This window comes from Eleginops maclovinus, chromosome 12 (assembly GCF_036324505.1).
Source record: "Eleginops maclovinus isolate JMC-PN-2008 ecotype Puerto Natales chromosome 12, JC_Emac_rtc_rv5, whole genome shotgun sequence".
NCBI lineage: Eukaryota > Metazoa > Chordata > Actinopteri > Perciformes > Eleginopidae > Eleginops > Eleginops maclovinus.
In genome coordinates, this window is record NC_086360.1 from 7,077,096 (window position 1) to 7,097,609 (window position 20,514).

Below are 20,514 nucleotides of genomic sequence, written 5' to 3' on the forward strand. Positions count from 1 at the left end.
GGGAGGGACCAACCATAACAGAGCCGACCAGCTAACCAATCAGAGCAGACTGGGCTCTGGTTTCAGACAGAGGGTGAAAAGAGGTGCTGCAGTACAGGCAGTATGAGAAAAATAAAGAGCTTTTTGAACATTAAAGTAGAGGCACAAAATACAAATATAAAACCTGAAATTGAGTTGAATTTCACACACCAAAACTCAAAAAGTAAATAGGAAAGGGAGCACCCAGGATAAAATCAGAAGCCTTGCTAGCTTTTTCAAAGCCAAACATTAGAAATTGTATTTTCACAAACAAATAATGAAATAAATGACAGAAATGTATAAATATGTTTTTTTCTTTGGTCAAACAGTATGAAATACAAAGGTACGTCATATAGTGTTTTTTGAAAAGAGTTAAAGCCTGTGTGTACCTTGTGTGAAGGTGCTGATGGGGGTGCCAGGTTTCAGCTTGCTCTCCAGGAAGCCGTGCTTTGGCTCCGTGGTGACTTCATAAACCAGCTGTCCGTCATCAGTGTCCGGATCCATGGTCAGCAGCTCCTTCTTAGTGATCAGGTTGGTGGCCTGATGGACGTTAAACAGAAATGACTGACCTGCTTCACAACCACATAACCATTTTCACTGTAGCTGTGACTACAAAAACATTATTTGCAAAGCCTTTTTGCCCAGATGTATTTCTGTTGATGACAGTTATGTGTCAGCATAATACATTTGGTAATTGCCTTGGACATTTGCCTCATGAATTTAGGATTAGCTTTTGTAAGTACTGAGTACAAATGTCCAATTCAAATGAGAGCTTGATTTATCACTCTCACCTTGACTTTTTCTTGTTTTTTTCCTTACTTTCTATTTCCCTCTCGCAATTATTGTTTTGTCATATGTTCACATCATTATCCAAAAGTTAAAATATAAATTTTCCTCAAATGTTGAATCCTACAAATTCTACACATTAGGGATCTAAACCAGTAACCAGCAAAAGTTAAGTGTTTTATGCTAATATCCGTCAATAATAAAACATCCAAGGCTTAATTACCTGCATAGTAAATACAGCACAGCCTGAGGATGAATAAACAATGTGACAGCGCTGCTATTGAAACCGGAGGTGGCTTTGTGTTGTGGTGTTTGAACCAGCAGGGGGAGCAAGTAAATTACACATAGTGAGTACACAGTGATAGAGCTTCTCTTTGCACTTCTGTCAGTCACAATGACATCTTTCATATCTAACTACGATTGGTTGACGAAGACACAGATCTGTGTTTGCACAGTCAAATCGTTCTCCTCTTGACTTACCCAGACCACTGCAATACTCCTGCTCATTGACACTTTTTCATCTCTAAAGAATCCAATGAAACCAGTCTTCAATAGGAACCAGCAACAACAACACTTTGAGAGGTTAATTAGAAAGCTAATCTCCATCACAGGGTTCATTACTCCCCCTACTGCCATTAAACATCACAATGAAAATAAGCAAGCAGACTTTCACATAGAGGACGTTGTGTACCTTGTTGTCCATGTACTCCAACCACTGCAGTCCCAGGTTCGTGACGATACGCGGCGTGCCATCGTCAACTGGCAGAATATCGATCTTAAACTTCTGTGGAGCAGCTGTTACAATCTGAAAAACCAAAGTAGTCGAAGTGAAAACCACATTTTTAAGTTTTCAACAGACACTCACAAAAAGTATTTTTATTCCCAACATTACCTGTTTAGCATAACATCTTCGTATTTAAGTTAAACCAACTTTGACAAATGGCAAAAACACGAGCACTGCAGCTTAATACTTTATAGATTTACCCCCCTATAGGATCAGCCAGTCTTCACACCGATTCTGCTCAGGCCAACTTTGAAGAAAGCCATTTGAATGTATTGCAGGAGTGTGTACATTATCTAATCACAAGGCAGCTCCAGTGGGAACAAATTGACCCTCAAACACCGGCAGCATTAAAGCCACAAACCGTCTTCTGAGCTGACAATGACATAAGAGAAGTGTGTGTGTGTCTGTGTGATCAGGGATATCAATACCTGCCTGCCGTCATTCAGTTTAATCACATAGACTATTTGTAGTGACAGTAGGTAGAGGGATGACTTCATTGACAAGTGTCGCAGTCTGTTCACCCTGAGGCTTGCTTATAACCACCACCATAAAGCTGACAATACACACATGTTTGTATTTACCCCCCATTTAATGCACTCTAGACCACTGATTGTATAGTTTACAATATGAGCTATTGAAGTGGTTGGGAAGATGGATTCAAGGGGATTTGAGAAGATTATTAGGCAGAAAAAATTCTGTTTAAAGATTTTTCTGTTTCTATAGAGTCAATTTTCCCAAACGTCTTCACATTTCCCCTCATGTCCTTTTTTTCCCCCAAAAGGCCCTTTTTATAATATGCTGTCCTTTCAAAATGTGTCTACACTTTCCAAAATATTTCCTTACTTTTCAAAAATGGCCTCACGGCTAAAAATTGTGTTTTAAAACGTGTCACTTTCTTAGTCCTCACACAAATGGTAGCATAAGAGCACACACAAACTGCTGATTCACCCCTCCCGTCATAAAAAGGTCAGAGCGTGCGTGCGCACACACACACACACACACACACACACACACACACACACGCTAACTCTACTCATTCAATCATCTAGCTGAAATGAATATGTCAAGATGCTGCCTCACACACACACACACACACACACACACACACACACACACACACACACACACACACACACACACACACACACACACACACACACACACACACACACACACACACACACACACACACACACCAGCACAAATCTGCAAATGTAACGCTCTTGCTGTGGTAAATATGTCAACGTACAAACGCACATAGACACAAAGACACACACACACACACGCCCCCACCTCCTTTCCGCCCTCCTCCACCATGAAGAGCAGGTTGGTGCCATCTGCCACGCTGAAGGAGAAGCGGTCCTTGAGCGAGTTGGAGCCGTCGTGGTTGTAGCTGACGCGGTTCTGATAGATGTCGTCCATGGTGAAGCTGCTGGTCTGCCGGTAGTGTTGGCCGTTGCTCGTGCGCTCAACGGTGCCGTGGCGAGGAGCCTGGACAACGGTGAAGACGATGGACTCCGCCTGGAGGTAGTTGGCAGCAACAATGGAGGGAGAGGAAAGAGTTGTAATGAGCAGTGAGGATCTTCAGGTGAAAGTACATGTTTGTCAAATTTCCTTTTTAAAAACAACTTCTGTTCTCTGCTTTATAAATAACAGTTATTATTATTTTCTTGCAACTTTAACAACCAAACTGCAGGAAACATTTACTCGAGAATAAAATAATAACCCACTTAAGCACCTTGGTTGCTTTTTAATGTCCTCCTGTGAAAGCAGGGATATTTGTAATTGCAGTACACGTAGGCTTTGTTGTTCACAGATAGTAAACAAAAACTAAAATAAACAGGAGATAACCTGGATTTAAGATTGCTGATTTTTGGGATTAACAGTGTATGAGTGTCTGGGGCTAGAGAAGGAAATAGCCTTTATGATGTTGTTGCCAGAGAAAATTAAGCTGAAGAGAAAAGCTGGTTTTATAAACAGAAGCTTACACAGCTTAATTTGGCCGGCTTAGTGGATGATCACCAACAACCATTTGGGGGTCCCACTCTTTGCTAAACTGGTGAAATAAATAAATAAACTCATGATGAAAGTTGTTAGATTTTCAGGGATTTGTGTGTGTTACCTCAGTGTCTGCGTCAGTGGCTTTTAGCTCAAATTCAGTAATGGTCTTCCTCACTCCTTCCTGGACTCTCATGCCAGGAACCTGGAGCAGTGGCAGGGAGTCGTCCACTGGCTTTATGGTAATGTAGAACGTCTGGGCAACCTGGAGATAAAACACAGGAAAATATGAAACCGTGTTTAAGTAATGAAAGCGTGCAACTCTTTCCAAATAGTTACCACACCAAGGACTTTTGGATTCATTTCATTTTTAATTTCAGTTTCTTCCATCTCCATGTCAACATCTCTCATTTTAGTTACCAGGGAATATTACTTGTAACTGCAGTGAAACATTAAGTGTCCCTTTACGTTTACTTTTTCAATGGGTTCACATTTGTTTAAAGTCTCAAAGTACCTAAATAGCAATCAGTTATATTTCCATGTCTTTTATAAAATAAAGCAGGTCTAAATTGTATAAGAAATCTGTGAGTCAGAAATCCTGTCAGATGACATTGCAACTTCAGATATATAGGTAGAACGTGACGTAAACATCTTTCATAGGCTGCAATGACAATGCAGAGATACGAGCGCAGACGTAGGAGACCTGAGAAAATGGACCAATCAGAGCAGACAGACATAGACAGTTATAAGTATAAGTGTTTTTGGACCATTAAACTTGTAAACATGTTTTAGGATAAACCAAAATAATAATAATTGTACCATATTTATTGTCATTCACACAAAGCCCAATATAAACATTAGCTGAATGCAATTTGCACAAATTGAGAACTCTTGTTTTTTGTCACCCATCACTTACACTGGCATTCAATAAACATATATGCAGTGTTGTGCGTGAACGAGTTCAAAAGAACGCGTTCATTGAACACGCTCATTTTTTCGTGAACGTTGAACTGAACGCAACACATTTTTCAATAAAGAACTTGAACGTGAATTAGTTCACATTATGTGTCATGAACGGCAGACATCACTGTAAATGAACGTTGGCATGTGTTTTCCATTGAAAACTGAGTGACATCTGTTTTCTCTTTTGAAACGCAACGAGAGAGAAAGTTCCTCCCTCCTGTAGGTGCCGCTTAAATCATGTATCAACGCAGAAATAGTTTTGGCACTGTATGCGCAATGCATTGCTGAGGCTGAGAATAGTTGAGTTGAATAGTTGAAACGTACTGGCTTCCGCACGACGTTACCCATGATGAATTGCAGCAGAGCGGTTTAGGCATAGCAACGCCGAGAGCGCGGAGGGCTGGAGGCTCGAGAGAGAGAGAGATACAGAGACCAATGACGAGAGTGAGAGAAAGCGCTGCGATTTAAAAAAAACAAACAAGATGGCTAGTGGAAGTGATGGCACGGAGACGGACTCCGATTCTCCTCACGAACATTTAAAACAATTTTACACTCTTGCAAACCAAGACCCCGACGGCAAAAATCTTTCCTTCCTGTGTAAGATGTGTCCACCTGCGCAGCAAAAACAAGTTAGGACATCGACAACGTCCTTCTCGAATTTGAAACGGCACATTGAATTAAAACATCCATCCAGTGTGAATGCAATTCAAGAGTTTTGCTCATTTCATACACACACATAGGTATATATAATATCATATATATCAAATAATATATTCATATTTCATATTATATATTCTTTATTTAATTGAATGCTAGTAGATTTCATTGCACTAAGTATAGAACTGGTCTATCTTGTCTGTATTGCTACAAGTTTCAGCACCTGTTAAGAAACCCACAATAGCAGTGTTATGAGCAAATGTCTACAATGAACAGTTTCAAAGAACGTATAGTGATTTCTAGCTCGTAGTGTGAAAAAAAGTATTTATTTGAATATCTCACGAAAAAAGTGAAATGAACTGAACTTTGAACTAGTTCAGAATTAAAATTGTGAACTTTGAACGTGAACTGTTCACTTTGAGCATGTATGAACTGAACTTGAACTAGTTCAGAAAAGCTGTGAACTGGCACAACACTGCATATATGGTAACATGTAAATTATTCACCTAACATAGTGTATACTTGAAACCTATTAGATTATCTGGTTAAAAAAAAGAGCATATTCAAAAAGCTGAAAACAGGTTTTTGTAGCTAATGAAAATGTATTGAATATACTTGGCTTTATATTTACAATATAGCACTATTAAGAGGAATGATGATTGCAGGAATGAGTGCTGTATAGATAAAATAAAATCGCCCACTAACTATGAATGTTTTAGTCAAGCCAGATTCAACGAAAAGTTAACATATCTGTGTAACCAGGAAACATTACTGAAATAGCCAAATGCTGTTATAACAGAGACTATGAACCAGTATGCCCTTGAGGTACCTCATTTCAACACACACAAGTAAAAAATTCTGCTATTGTTACACACCAAAATTCAATATAACTGAACTTAAATGCAAATCACTTTTCAGTTATTAATATGCCGTTCTTTTCCAACAAAAAACTGCAAAAGCCTCCCAACTGGATAGAGGAGCTTTAACAAAAGTAAAAGCAATGAGCCACTTCACAAGCACTTACCACTACAGTGGCCACAAAAGCCCACACACACTGCAGCCAGTCAGGCGTGAAGGCCAAATGACCTTTTTCACATGTTTACTCAAGTCCTTGTGGTCCTCATTAGTCTGGATTAGCAAGGCAGATTTATGCATGAGGCAAACTGGGGTGGAGGAGAGCTGGAAGGGCTAGAGTACCACTTCCTCACCGCTCTGAAAGCTTTGGGTTCCTTAGATTTAATATATATTTATTTTTATATTTTATATTAAAATGTAATTGCTGTGTTGGGGTCAGAAGACTTTTAGTAATCCATTCATAAAAAGGAGTGCAAGATATTTTAGGCCAAAAAGCTTAGTCTTGCAACAAAAAGGCCAATAACAAAGCATTCTGAATGGGCTTTTATGTGCAGGATGGACACTGCATGAGAACTGAAAGACCCAGACGTACGTGAAGTGGGGTGTGTTATTGTTAAAAGATGCTCAAGCACAAAGTGCGTACATGCCAGGCTCTCCTCTTAGAACAGAGTAGTTTTGTCCTAAACTTGTATGTGATTGGAATGTGTTCACTGAGCCGGCGATTTTGTGGGAACTTCCTTTGCACCTGGCTGTATAAAAATGTTATGGTGAAAGAACACATAAACAAATTGACATCAAAACACACAGTAATGAAAGAAAACATAGCTTGTGTGTGTGTGTGCGGTGGGGAAGGGGGATGGGACAACGTTTCTAAATATTGCAATCCACAAAAAACCCCGCTATATTTAATACATCCTAGCCTTGGAAGGGCCGTAGGTGCTAATGTTAAGGTGTACCCCAGGGAACCAAGCTGGGCCCCCTTTGTTTTCGGTTGTGGACAACTCCTCGTGAAAGATGCAACAATACAACTTGTACTCTCCTTATAAGAACTCTACCAGTGCCTCACTTTGTGGAACTAATATATGTGATGTAACATACGTTCAAATTTAACATCAATATGTTCTTCAAGGTAGCCTCTTGAGCTCCTTCATTATGTGACCAAACAGACCTTAACCACCTTTAACCAGTCCTAAAATACTTTCCCCAGAGTTGACCCTCTTATTTACCTCATTTGTTCCATCCGACACAGTGAATGAGAACTGGTCAGCATGCTTCTCTTCTTCACTGGTGTGGACGTACTGGATACTGCGCGATGCCAGATCGGCCTGGGTAAATGTGCTGATTCTGGTGCCTGGACAGAGAAGAAGCATAGTTGTACAAACACCGTACACACACTCACAGTATGCAGACAAAAACACTCCAAACATTAATAAGACATCCGTTCTATCCACCTTTTTCTTGAAACACATGCTGCCACAGTCAGTTTGCATTACTTATACATTTGGTTGTTATCCTAACACTCTGTCTTGTACTGGATTCTAGTGTCAACTCTCTTCGGACCAATACTCTGGTTTATATTAATGATTACAATTTGTTTGGTTCCCCCACACCCCCACCCTTGCAATTTAGTTTCAGATCACACACGGTGTCTTTTCTCTTCTCTTTATCGGCTTTACTTCTTTTAATCAGTGAAGTTAAAGTAAAGGCTGTTTAGGAGGCTACAGCTCCTCCTCACTCTTAAAACTCAGTGGGAAATGTAATCAGGTTTGATTGCAGCGATCAAACACGACTCTACATGAATCTAAAAGCAATTGTCTAAAAAAAGAACCGAAACATATTTTGCATCACAGGAGTTCATTTCTGCTGATTTGTTATGGCTAGCAGCTTAAAGACACTTGCGTCACTCTTTCAGAAAGGAGCCAATTAAGTTTTTTGTGTGATTCTTTTAAGATATTTATGGTTGCATTTGATATACAGTGTGTCAAAAAAGATTTCCAAATCTCCAAACTTACATTTTCTCTCATTTCATTTCATACAGGACGTTAAACAAAAATCATCATATAAATTGCTATATTAATACCAGATGGGTGCACAGCATTCAAGTCCTATACTTTTAAGTAGGCAGGTACCATTTGTTACAGGCCTGTCATTGTATGAAGTAAATAATGTATCAATTCTGTTCCACTGATGACTCTGATGGGAAAGTAAAAACTTTACATCCCTATGATAGGATCAAAGTTATTTCCTTAAGCAGACAGGATGGATGAAACGTCTTCTTCAACATGTCATAGAGGGTATTAAGGATATGGAAATGGAGACTTTGTGACATCAATCTTCTTCACGTCAACTTTTGACACAGCGAGACGTGCTGAAGTTGACGGTCCTTCTCGCTTGTGTCATCTATTTCCCAGATTGATGTTTATGCATCATCATGATCAGTACAGGTGCAGGCAGTTTTCTCAGTCAGAGATGAAAATACCTGTCATTTGTCCCATTATATTAAACTGAAATGTATTTGCTTGACAGGAAATACCAATCTTTTGATTTCCACTAGTCTAAATAGACTGAATGCTGTTAGGGCACATTTCATTCTGTAATATAAGCACCAGTAAAATCTTCCTTATTGCCACACATTAAGTCAAAAGATTTAAAGCTTTTTGAAGAGGCTTGACTTGTATTGCTCTGAGGATTCCTAGCTGCACTTACTGCTTTGTTAGGCATCATTGCCTTCTTCAAATCAAAATAATGTCTCAACAGTTACACAATATCTACATCACTTTTGATGTGCTGTCAACCTTATCTGTAATTATGCATTGATATGATGATAGAAATTCAGTGAAAATCTCACTGAGAGATAGGTAATTGACTTGGAGCTCACTGACAGATGATTTCATTTTGAGTTAAGGGGGCTGTTGTTTTCAATTCAATAACTCACACACATTCTGATCATGTTTTATATAGTTTGTCCACACATATACTGTATATTCACTTTTGAGGGTGTTGATATATTGGCCCTCAGTGAATGCAGGTGGACCCTCAGCTGCACTAAACATGTAACTTTTTTAGCTTTCTATTTGGGTTATAATCCAAAGTGATGGTCTTGGATTTATATATGATGTATTGTTTCTTTTCCTGTGAGTGTTTAAAATGTGCAGGACATATAAATAATCATTCGTTAATTTTAAGAGGGCCAAAAATGACACATACTCTGACTTTAAATGATAAATAAAGAAGATTTCCGTATATACACTGTACGAAATAATACTATAAAGATAACCATATTGTACCCACTGTCCATTTTCAGAATGAAGAATACTGCGGTAAAAAAACAAACATCTGTAACTGTGGCAACTTGAAAATAATTTACATGAGTGGAGCAAAGAGACGTTTCCTTAGTTCTCTAGTCTGCAGACTTGAAGAAGCATTTAGCAATATGGGTATTCTGATCTATATTGTTCTTGTGTCCTTCCGACATGACCACAATCAATATGATAATAGAAGATTAGTAGACTATGTAACAATTTTACATACTGTGTCCGGCCATGTGACTTACATTTAATTTGAGTATGCTCTGCTTCATTTCTTTTTCAAATTAATGTTACATTGCTCCTGATTGGTGAACATCAGCCTGGAGCGAGGGGGCAGGCATCTCAACTCTGAACAGCCGAAGCACCATTGAAGTCTTGACAGAAAATTCATGAAATGAAATTTCTTGGAAAGATTCAAGTGGACTGTTTTGTATGTTGGCGAAAGACTGAGCCTACCCCAAAACTGTCCGGGGCTAAAGCTGCACTGAACACAAGAAGAATTTGAGGTTGTCTCTTGAAGACTTTGGCTTAAAAGTGGGAATTTATCTTTCTGTGCTTTTACCTTGGCATTCCTTGTAAGCTGTCAAGATATCCCACAGGAGCAGGGAGAAGCTAGCTGTGCGTGTTAGCGTGGAATGACAGGCTGGCTAGCGGTAATTATCCGGGGCTGCTCTGTGGCTCCGGAGGTGAGCTGATGCTCAGAGAGTGGAGGGTGTTGTTAACATCCAGCTAATTAGCATGCTGTGAGTGTTGGGCGATGTGGGGAATCCATTCAGCCGGGGCAGGATTGTTTAATGGCAGAGGAGCGAATAATCAGTTCTTTGTGCATTTCATTTGTTTACTTTGCATAAAAACAGCTTAACATGACGTAATGCAGAAGAATTGTTTTAATTACTAAATGGAGATAGAAGCAGTGCGTTTGGCTGTTTTGTGCGTGTTGGTACCTGGGCTATTGGCATGCTCCAGGTGACCCAGGCTCGTCTGTTTGGTGATGTGATAGATGAGTTCCCCCGGCTCACTGTCCTGATCGCTGGCAGACAGCTGCAGTGTGGTCAGCTTCTTCATTGTGTTTTCATCCAGAACCACGCCTTTGTTTACCACCACAGAAGGAGGAAGACGGTCCTCTGGAGGAGAGAAGAAGAAGAAAGTTAGTCACGTATAAAGAAGACAGGGAGGAAGAAAAAGAAACCCTCGGAGCAAGGGAAAAGCACAGAGGCCCTTGCTAAATTTGGGAAAACAATTCATCCAAAAGCAGATAAAAATATTGAGTCAATTTCTCATCCTTGGGCTGAAGCAGCAGAGGAGCTGAGATTGATTCAGAGTGGGAGAATGGAGAAGATAACAGGAGCAGTATTAGGAACTAGAGAAATGACACAACAACAAGTAGAACAACCAGAAACAGATAAGGTTCAGTGACAGCCAAAGAGGTACAACGTCTGTGTGAAAGAGTGATACAGGTTTGAGAGGTATGGACAAACGGATAGGAGAGATTGAGAGGAAGAGTAGGGTGGTAATCAGAGAGCAGTGTGGTAGAACGGGATATGAAGGGTGAGCACAGCAGAGAAAAAGTAAAAAATACAGAAGATTACACGTTAACTTGGAAAGATATGAGTGCATCATGTTTAACTGAGAGGGACAGTCCTTCAGTTTGCAGCAGATATTAGTGTGGATTTTAACTGCTTCGTCACAAAAAGAAAGTGAGTGGAAAGGAGAAGTATAGGTGTGTTTCACCTTCACAATCAACAAGCAATCCAACTGAGAGACACTGACATTTGATCCTAAATGGGCTAGATATGAATTAAATTATTCCTTAAAATACCCTTGATAAGTATTTTCTTGCACAAATTTCTGATTATCTCTGACCTAAATCTATTTCAGATGCAACAACAGTATTTTTCGCAATTCACATTCAGGATGTGTCCAAGGTACAAAGGGATACATCTGTAGTGATCGCCCTCAAATGAGAGCATACTTCATGTTTGAGCACAGCGGTAACAGAGGAATGAAGCAGCCCTACCGAGCACGCTGATGAAGAAGGACTGGTCGATCAGTTTGTTGCCCTCGGGATCAACCAGGTTGAACTTGAACGACAGGCTGCCCCCCTTCTCCCCTTTCTCATGGCTGTACTGCAGCAGGCCTGCAAGGGAGGGAAAGTGTTAATGTACGGTGTGCTCCATGCATAGCATATACTGCTAGGAATTGAATATGTTCAAAAGTATCTGTTTTGTATAACAGTGCAACAGTGGTGCCTTGAAGGCAACCAGAAGGAAGTGGTCAAATGCTGACTAATTTAAGGGGTTTTAAGGACTCATTCCTGCACCACTCTATCTCCTGGAAGCATTTGGGTTTATCCGCAAGTGGTTTTTAATTTAGATAAATACTAGACTAACATTACCACTGGTTTAAGATGTAAACATACATAAACAACATGTTTTTTTCAATTATAAGATTCAACTATTTTTCTTGAAGATAAAGCAAAGACTTACGGAAAATATAAATAGCTTCAGCTTTCATGATAGTTACATCACAAGTTTTTACGTCAGAAGAACACACTGGTACCTTTGTTGACGTCCTCCTGAATGAAGCTCTGTACAGGACCTTTGACGGAAATGTTCTCCACACTTCCGCTCTTGCTGAGCTGCAGTTTTCCGGCTAGAGGGTCTTTTGTCAGGACGTAGCGGAGCTTCAGGCTGTCTGAGTCGATATCCGTACCCTTCAGATTCTGCTCTGTGATCTTAGACGAGGATCCTGAAACCATTCACGGCATTAAGTGTCTGTAACTCCCTTTGAACGTTTTCATTTAAGACTCTGCTGAGACCTTATATCAACATAAAGTCCTCCCATCCACCCTCACCTGCCGGGAGCTGCAGGCCTCTGTTGACGGTCATGTGGGGACCTTCGCTCCTCCTGACGTCCATGGTGAACTCCAGGCGACCCGTTTGTGTATAGATGCCATCGGTGAGGGTGAAACCCATTTCATCTGCACCCCCGCTGACTGTTTCAGGTGTGTACACAAGCAACTGGTCCAGGATGTCCTGGTAGGTGAAGGTAGAGCCCTGTAAGAGGATCCGGCCGTTCTCCAGAGGTTGAGAGTAAAACTGCCGTCTGCGGAGTTTTCCTGAGGGGATCACAGAGAAATTAAACACTTACTTAGATATGAACTGATCTGGACTTTTCCTTGCTGTAAAAATGTCAGTGTGTAATAGATTGTCTCTAAATTACCTCAAACATATCTTTTAGCATTTTAGCATTAGCACCTTTTTGTGCAGTATTTACAGTAGTGCTTCCGAATGTAATAAGTCATTCAGTTTATGTCTTGTGTTGATAAATAAACTGAATGTATCTAAGTATCTAAACGTTTTATTAATATAGTGTTGAAAACGAACTCCAAGACTAGCACCACCCATTATTTTTCGTTGACACCTCATGCTGACATGACACAAATTTGATAGCATGAGGTATCTGTGTGCCAATGTGTGCAGGAGAGTTGTAGCTTCCTGATGTCTTTATTGGAAACGGTATCTCTATCACACTGTCTCTGATAAATCTGTGCACATTTCTGTGGGCCTGTGTGTGTGTGTGTGTGTGTGTGTGTGTGTGTGTGTGTGTGTGTGTGTGTGTGTGTGTGTGTGTGTGTGTGTGTGTGTGTTTGTGAGGGCAGTGGAGAGACAGCCTGTTAAAAGATGATCTGTCTGGGACTCAGCGTCCTATATGAAATCACTCCTCTCATGCTCTCAGTGCCATCAGCCGTACACCCTGCTGGTTTTATGGCGCTGGTGCACTCAGTTTCAATGGCAGCTTTATGGTACTTTTACTGGACAATGGAGGACAGGGGGGGGGGGGGGGGGGGGGGCTGTTATGAGCTATGTCCCCAAGCAGGATTCTTGCAGGGGGAAAAGGGTTGAAAAGAATACCAAGCAAGTAGGAAATTAATGTTTTTTGTGTGGAATAAATGTGGCTTTTTTGGATCTTTCATCAAGAACAAAAATGTTGTATTTACATTGTGCACAAGTGTACAAGTGTTTATTATGGTCAAACATGAGGCATTTTGCAAACTGGAATTCCTTCTTATCTACTCCAGATGATAAACCTATGCAGATTGATTAAGGTTAAAGGAAAAGGAAGGAATTAAATAGACAGATGTTCTTTCCACAACATGGCCAAACATCTAAAACTTGATCCCATTCCCACTGGTTGAAAAAACGATGGTTACTTATGTAACCCTAGTTCTAGCCCTCTGTTGCTCTGTTTTTGGTAACACGCTTAACCAATAACATGCATGCAATCGCCGACGGAATTTGCATTTAATTCAGGTGGCCGGCCAATCGGGATGAACCTATCCAACTGCCTGCATAAGGCAACAAACGCATGAGGGTAATCGGTTAAGAGTAGAAGCCCTTAATTGTCGCATTTGACACCTCCTAGTGTTAGGAGCAGTGGGCTGCCATATGTACTGCGCCCGGGGAGCAGTGTAGGGAACGGTGCCTTGCTCAGGGACACCTCGGTAGCACTTGGTCTCTCGGGGACCTTCCGATGATTTGGGGGAGGCACCAGCTAAACTCATACCTAGGGCAGAACAATGGTCAGGGCCGGGCCTGATTGTGAAGCAATATGTTTGAGCCTGCCAAGCTTCGGAGGACAGCAGAGAAAACTGAATTTGAGATGGTGAAGGTGTGTCAGGAAAAACGGAGTGTTTGGAGGTCAGTTGATTTGAGTGTGACGTGTGTACCGAGTGTGTGAGGAATGGTTGCAGTCAGCACCCCCGCTGCAGTGAACCAGCAGTGTGTTTGTCTTCTTTTAAGCTGTTTGAGAGTCTGAAGTAAGAGAAATGTGCTCTCCTGTGTGTGTGTGTGTGTGTGTGTGTGTGTGTGTGTGTGTGTGTGTGTGTGTGTGTGTGTGTGTGTGTGTATATCTGATAGTATACATGTTGTATGTAGGGGTATATATGTGTGTGTATATGCTAATGTATCCACCGCACATCTGTTTGCATAATTTTCCAATGTTTACCTGCAGTAAATGCTTTTTATGTATGTGTGTTAATATACATGAGAATCTGCTTTGAAGCACTGCTGTAGCTGACATCTCCATTATATTTTAAAGGCAGAAATAATGATGCCATAATAACTGCCTAATGGCTGGCTAAAATTAAAACACACACTGTTAGTACTTCAATGAAACACTTAAATTCTTGAATGATTGCGCCTTCTGAGCAACTGTGAATTAAAATCATTCAAGAACACATTTCTTTGTCTCTCTATTTATTTATTTTTTTAAACATCCTTATTGTATGTATATGTTAGCTGATTTTTGACGGCCATGACATTTTTCATGATTGATTTTCTTCAATGCTGAAACTCACTTGAATTCCTGAACTTCAGCTAGGCTTTCTTACCATGGCGACAAAGATAATAAAAAATGTGGTTTTATTCATGTTGTTATCGGCCTTACTTTAGTATATCATAACGTTATTTGGTGAGGAAAATGAGCCCCAGATGCTCTGGGTCAAAGGTAAAAAAGGTGACATGCAGCAGCCTATTTAAAGGGGCCCTGTTATGCTCATTTTCAGGTTCATATTTGTATTGTGTGCCTCTACTCTGAGACATCTTTACATACTTCAATGTTCAAAAGGCTCTTTATTTTTCTCAAACTGCCTGTGCTGCAGTACCTATTCTCACCCTCCCACAAAGAGAAGCTACCACACACTCCCCCATCTGTAAGCAGTTGAACAATTTTAGCCTTGGCAGATCATTTACATGCACACAAACCTACTGTATATAAAACACAAAAGCATATAAGGCTTTGGTTTTAGCCTAGTTTGGTATTTGGAAGTGCCTTTTGAAGCTGTTGTTGATCGTATGCAGTAATAATTGTATGGAGTCAAAAGTAAATAACGAAATGACTTCTAATGGAAAATAGAATTCAATAAAATAAGCTTATCAGAAATGGTTAATTACCACAACCATGATAGGTGATTGAACATACAATCTAGAATTATAACAACAACTATAAAGGCAGCCGGTGACATAAGCTGCGGACAAACACATGGATACGCAACTGAATGCATTATCTTTAAAAAATTTGAATTGTCTTATCTACAGCGGCAGCAAAAGATAAGACAGATTTTGTCATGTAAAACGGCACCCTCAGATTAGCAGGAACAACGAGCTATTGCACTCTCATACAGGAGTCCAGGAATAAATCATTCTTTTAAAGAAAAAAAGATTCATGGCAGGGGTGCTGTATTGGGCTGTAGCCTATATACGGTAGTATGTGTGTGTGTGTGTGTGTGTGTGTGTTATTAACAGTGCTTACCGTAGGATGGCTTCCTGACGATGGTGAACAGGATCTCGTTGTCCGGTGTGTCCTGGTCCAGGATGTTGAGAGACGAGTTGGTGATGACCACTCCGGAGTTTTCCTCCACATGGATGCTACTGACCGACACCACAGGCTCTCTGTCCTCTTTACTCTCCTGAGAGAGGAAAAACAAAGCAATGCATAATGATATGCTCCAAGATCCCTGCAATCAATTTTTTTTGGTTGAAATAATATGTTTTATATACGTAACTACTTTTTTGTGAACTGAACTGAGCTTATCCATGCTTTGGCCAAAATATTGAAAAAATGGCTGACTTTATGCCAAAAAAAAATAAAAATCATTAAAAATAAACTGATATGTTATAATAAAGTAAAATATATATATATATATATATATATATATTTCATTATAATTATGTCTTTTTTGTTATAAGGATCATCCATTAAATACATTTATCTCAAAAAGAGAGGATCTATGCCAGATTTAAGCTAATTTTGATCAGCAGTGCTTTGGCAGGTACACACATAACAATCAACAAACACTAAAATAATTCTTAGGGGAAATTACACTAACAATTATATAACAGATCAAAGTACAGATCTATAAATTACCAGCACATTTATCAGTACAACTATAATAATGCAACTCATTTCAATTGTATTTGTTGTATCACCCCTGAAAGCACACGCAATAGATTTTTTTTAAACTGTGATTGATCATGATCGGTCACAGGTTAATATGTTGATTAAATCAATTGACACCACTTATGTAAACACACACTCTTCACTTTCACCTTTACATTTTCATACATACATGCTTAAAGACTTACAGTATGCATGCAGATCCTGTGCAAACACACACACACACACACACACACACACACACACACACACACACACACACACACACACACACACACACACACACACACACACACACACACACACACACACACACACACACACACACACACACACACACACACACACACACACACACACTCAACAGCTCAGTGACAGCCTCATCAATTCAACTCTAGACATTAAACAGCCTTAAGTGATTGATATGGATGCTGAGTGTGTTTAGGCTGACAGCCGGAGGACAGAGCTGTTTTTATTTTTCTTAGTCGGGTGCAGATCAAGGGTAGTGGTCCATTTTTAAGTTACTGGTCCGTAAAGTTGAAAAGTCCCAGCTAAATATAAACAACTCAAGTTTTCCTGATGACACAGAGCAGCTATAATATCCATGCTGTTTTGGTCCCTAGGGTTTACATTTGTAATGTTAATAAATTAATAAGAATATTTTGCTTTACTAACTTTAACTTTCCCTACAACTCCATAGGGCAAAACTCCTTCTAATAATCTCTCATTTTATTTTTTCTACTTTCACAGTCAACATGATAATGATATTCCAGTGTAAGGATGATATGGAGATATTTGGGACTGATGGAGCTGCCGAAGGAAATGTCAGTAGCTCTATAAAATGAGCTTTCTTCCTGTTAGAAACAAAAGTGTGTACAGACAATGTGCAGGATTTGATGGGTGAAAATGTGAAATGTAAAGAAAAAAAGTTTGGCTTGGAGGATGAGTCGAAGACCAAACCAGGTGATGTCAAACTGAAAATTGAAATATAGCTCACATAAAACTACCCAAATGTCAACAAGCTCCAAAAGCATACTTGCTCCAAGGTTTCAAAAGTTATGGAACTCAGTTACCTGGATGTCAATTTCGACGTTGAAAGCCTCCGTCTGGCTATGTCCGTCGCTGATGTAGAAGCTGAACACGTCCTGTTTGGCCAGAGGTTTTTGCTGGCTGTCCTGGACGTAGAAGATATGGTCAGACGTCAGGTCCTCTACAGAGAAGGGAACATCAGGGGTGATGGCCCTCGAGCCGCCAATTGAGCCTCCTGGTGGACGGGATGATACAGAGACAGAAGAAAAAGAGGACGTACTTTATTAATCCTCCAGGGGAAATACACTTTTCACACTGCTGTTATAAAGTCACAACTGAAATACACATATGCACAAACCTAAACATATTAGGCCTGAAGTACAAGCATGCACATTAGGGGAGAGGTTATTTTTTATATATTGTATATATATACAGTATATATTTTTTCCTGCATGGGGACAGCTCTGGAAAACAATAAGAGACCACTGCAGCATTAGCAGTTTCTCTGGCTTTACTATTTATAGGTATGTCTTTGACAACATTTATATGTGTTGGAATTCAACCGACTCTGGAATGGTTTCCATAGATGTAGAGATTGAGATTTAAGAAAGAATTGGAGTGGTCTCTTTATTATTTTAATATGTTTTTTTGTTGTCCACGCGGGGACTTGAAACAGTGACCATCAGGTTCCCAAGGCTGAGCTACAGCCTGAAGAACAAGTGACTCTCTTCAATTTATCTCAAGACCATTACATTTAGGAAACAATTTCTTAAAAACACCCTTTTTACATAAGTTCTAAGACTTTGTCACTGCTTATTATGTAACTCTCCCTTTTCCTTGTGTCTCCAGCTGTGGTGTCACATGACTGTCGTGTACAGTAACACAGACCTCAGGAGCCTCTCAGGCGTCCATTTACAGAGCCATCACTTATTACTTCTGACAGCTGGGATGACAGCAAACCTTGTATCGTGTCCCCAAACAGCCTTTTTATTTCCCTAAAGTCACATTTGTCTGGCAGTTTGGCTGCGGGATAGATGCGCTGAGGCAACCTAACTGTTACCGTCAATTCTGCAACTTCGTGGCAGCAGAGGAGAGTCGCAGCAAAAAATCAACCTTGAGATCTCTGAAGTTCGAGACAAAGTGTGAGTGTCTTTGTCAGAGGTGACAGATGACTCCGCAGTGAGCTGAGTCAGGGCTCCGCAGGGGATAGCTGATGTGTGTACGTGTACTTGTATGTGTAATTCAGGCAGAGGGTAAATCACATCGCATCCTCATCAGTTAGCTGTTAGAAGGGGAGGGAAGCTAGCCTGATCTCTGATATCTGATCAGGATGGGATAATTGGCTTTCTGCTGATTTGAAACAGAAATGAGTAAACAACAGGACATATCAGAAAAATGAAGAACAGATGTGTTGGTAAAATCCCAAAACAGATTTTTGCACCTTTAAATATTTCTGAAACTTTTAGTGTTTCCAGTTGCTTTTAGGCAAGCATCTGGACAGTGTGTGTGGGAACAAACATTTAAAAATGTATCTTTTTCCAGACCTTGTAGATGTACATTCATCCTCTGATGAACATAAAATTAATGGGCAAATTGCAAATAAAATGATGTGATTTCTGGATTTGGCCTTGGCTATTTCAGTCTTAGTGCTTTTGGAAATCTTGCAAATGTCTAACATGGAATACGCTCAAAAAAGTGTGGTAGTGAGTGTTTGCGACACTTTTTTTTTTGCTCCAACAGGATGGAGAGTGTAATATGTCTTACAGAATGTAAAGCATTCAGAAAAACTTTAGGCCAAAAACACATTTCTTTTAACTTTAATTTGACCTATTATCCCGAGCAAGGATAATCTTAAATCGTAATTATTTTCCTGATATACCAACTAACTTTGACAACCACAGCCTAACTTTTATGCTAAACTGTAAATGTTTAAATGCTTCTCCACCAGCTGCTATGATTAAAATGCAAAATATTAGAGAATACTTTCCCTGGTGTCTGTATGTGTTTACCATGCACAATTGAATGATAATGTATTGCTAGAAGCTGTTTACATAAAAATACACACAATGTATGTGGGTGTGTATTCTATATTCTATATTCTGTTTGTGTGTTTGAATAACTGAAATGCAATCATGCAAATGAAGAACATCAACATGTGGGTGAATGCTTTTCTACCATTTCCCTGCGACTGCACATCAACATATAACCTATGCATGTTGGTTTTGCTGAGGCGAACAGGGGACACATTGATGGGCTTGCGTCGCCTTTGCCCCCGATGACAGTGACATCCCAGTCCCCTCGCACTGCGGACCCACTCCGTTGAATACCAACGACGGCTCCTCTGCTCCAGAAGCCTTCAAGGACATGGAGACACAAGACTGGAGCCAGCTGCAGCAGACAATATAAATGTCTGCCTCCACATGCATTTATCCTTCATTAGGTCTGCTGATAACTCCTTCTTGCATGTAATATGGCACAGCCTGATTTGTATTACTATAACTTCACATCTGTTATAAAAAAATGAAAAAACAGCTGGAGGGGGCTGCGTTCGACTTAAAACAGAGTGTTCGTTGCAGGTTTTGTTGTCCTTGGGTCAAATTTGACTCATTTCAGAATGTTGAAATCAAGAGTTGAAAAATAATGAGTGTGCTTGTATACTGCGTTTTGTTTGAGAAATATTATATAATATACATCTCCGGAAAAAATTAAGAAACCACTCCAAACTTTCTTAAGTCTTCATCTCTACATGTATGGCAGCCATTACAGGGTCTGTTGAATTCCAACACAGAGAAAAATGGTCAGTTTATAGAATACAATAACAAATATATAATAATTGAATGTCTATGAAAAAAAAGAGAAAATTAAAATGCTGAAGAGGTCTCTTTTTTCTGCGGCTGTATATTATAATATAAAATGATATAAAATTTGGATAACTTTCTTAAAAAAAGTGGCTTTTTTTCATCAAATGTACGGCACCTGCTGTTTTCTAGGGTCAATTTTCTAAATCGTTAAACATTTTTGCCTTTCTTAACTTGGAAATGAGGTTTAAGTTTGTGAAAATGAGGTCTATTGTGCATACATTCTGTAAAAGAAAAGGTGTAGCACAGGTTTGAGTGATTATTTATGCTGTATACAATGTACGACGATAGTTGCACAGCT

General features: G+C 39.8%; 1 protein-coding gene across 1 annotated transcript in view; it reads right to left on the reverse strand.

The window, feature by feature from the left end:
* Positions 1-20,514, reverse strand: part of fras1 (Fraser extracellular matrix complex subunit 1) — a 245,586-nt gene that overhangs the window by 22,372 nt on the left and 202,700 nt on the right. The window contains exons 41-51 of the mRNA XM_063898177.1: positions 17,400-17,590; positions 15,682-15,838; positions 12,224-12,487; positions 11,929-12,117; positions 11,387-11,506; positions 10,314-10,493; positions 7,288-7,412; positions 3,711-3,851; positions 2,882-3,109; positions 1,496-1,609; positions 408-558 (exon numbers count right to left, since the gene is read on the reverse strand). Of these exons, the coding sequence (XP_063754247.1) occupies positions 408-558; positions 1,496-1,609; positions 2,882-3,109; positions 3,711-3,851; positions 7,288-7,412; positions 10,314-10,493; positions 11,387-11,506; positions 11,929-12,117; positions 12,224-12,487; positions 15,682-15,838; positions 17,400-17,590 (1,860 nt within the window). The remainder of the gene's footprint in view (positions 1-407; positions 559-1,495; positions 1,610-2,881; positions 3,110-3,710; positions 3,852-7,287; positions 7,413-10,313; positions 10,494-11,386; positions 11,507-11,928; positions 12,118-12,223; positions 12,488-15,681; positions 15,839-17,399; positions 17,591-20,514) is intronic.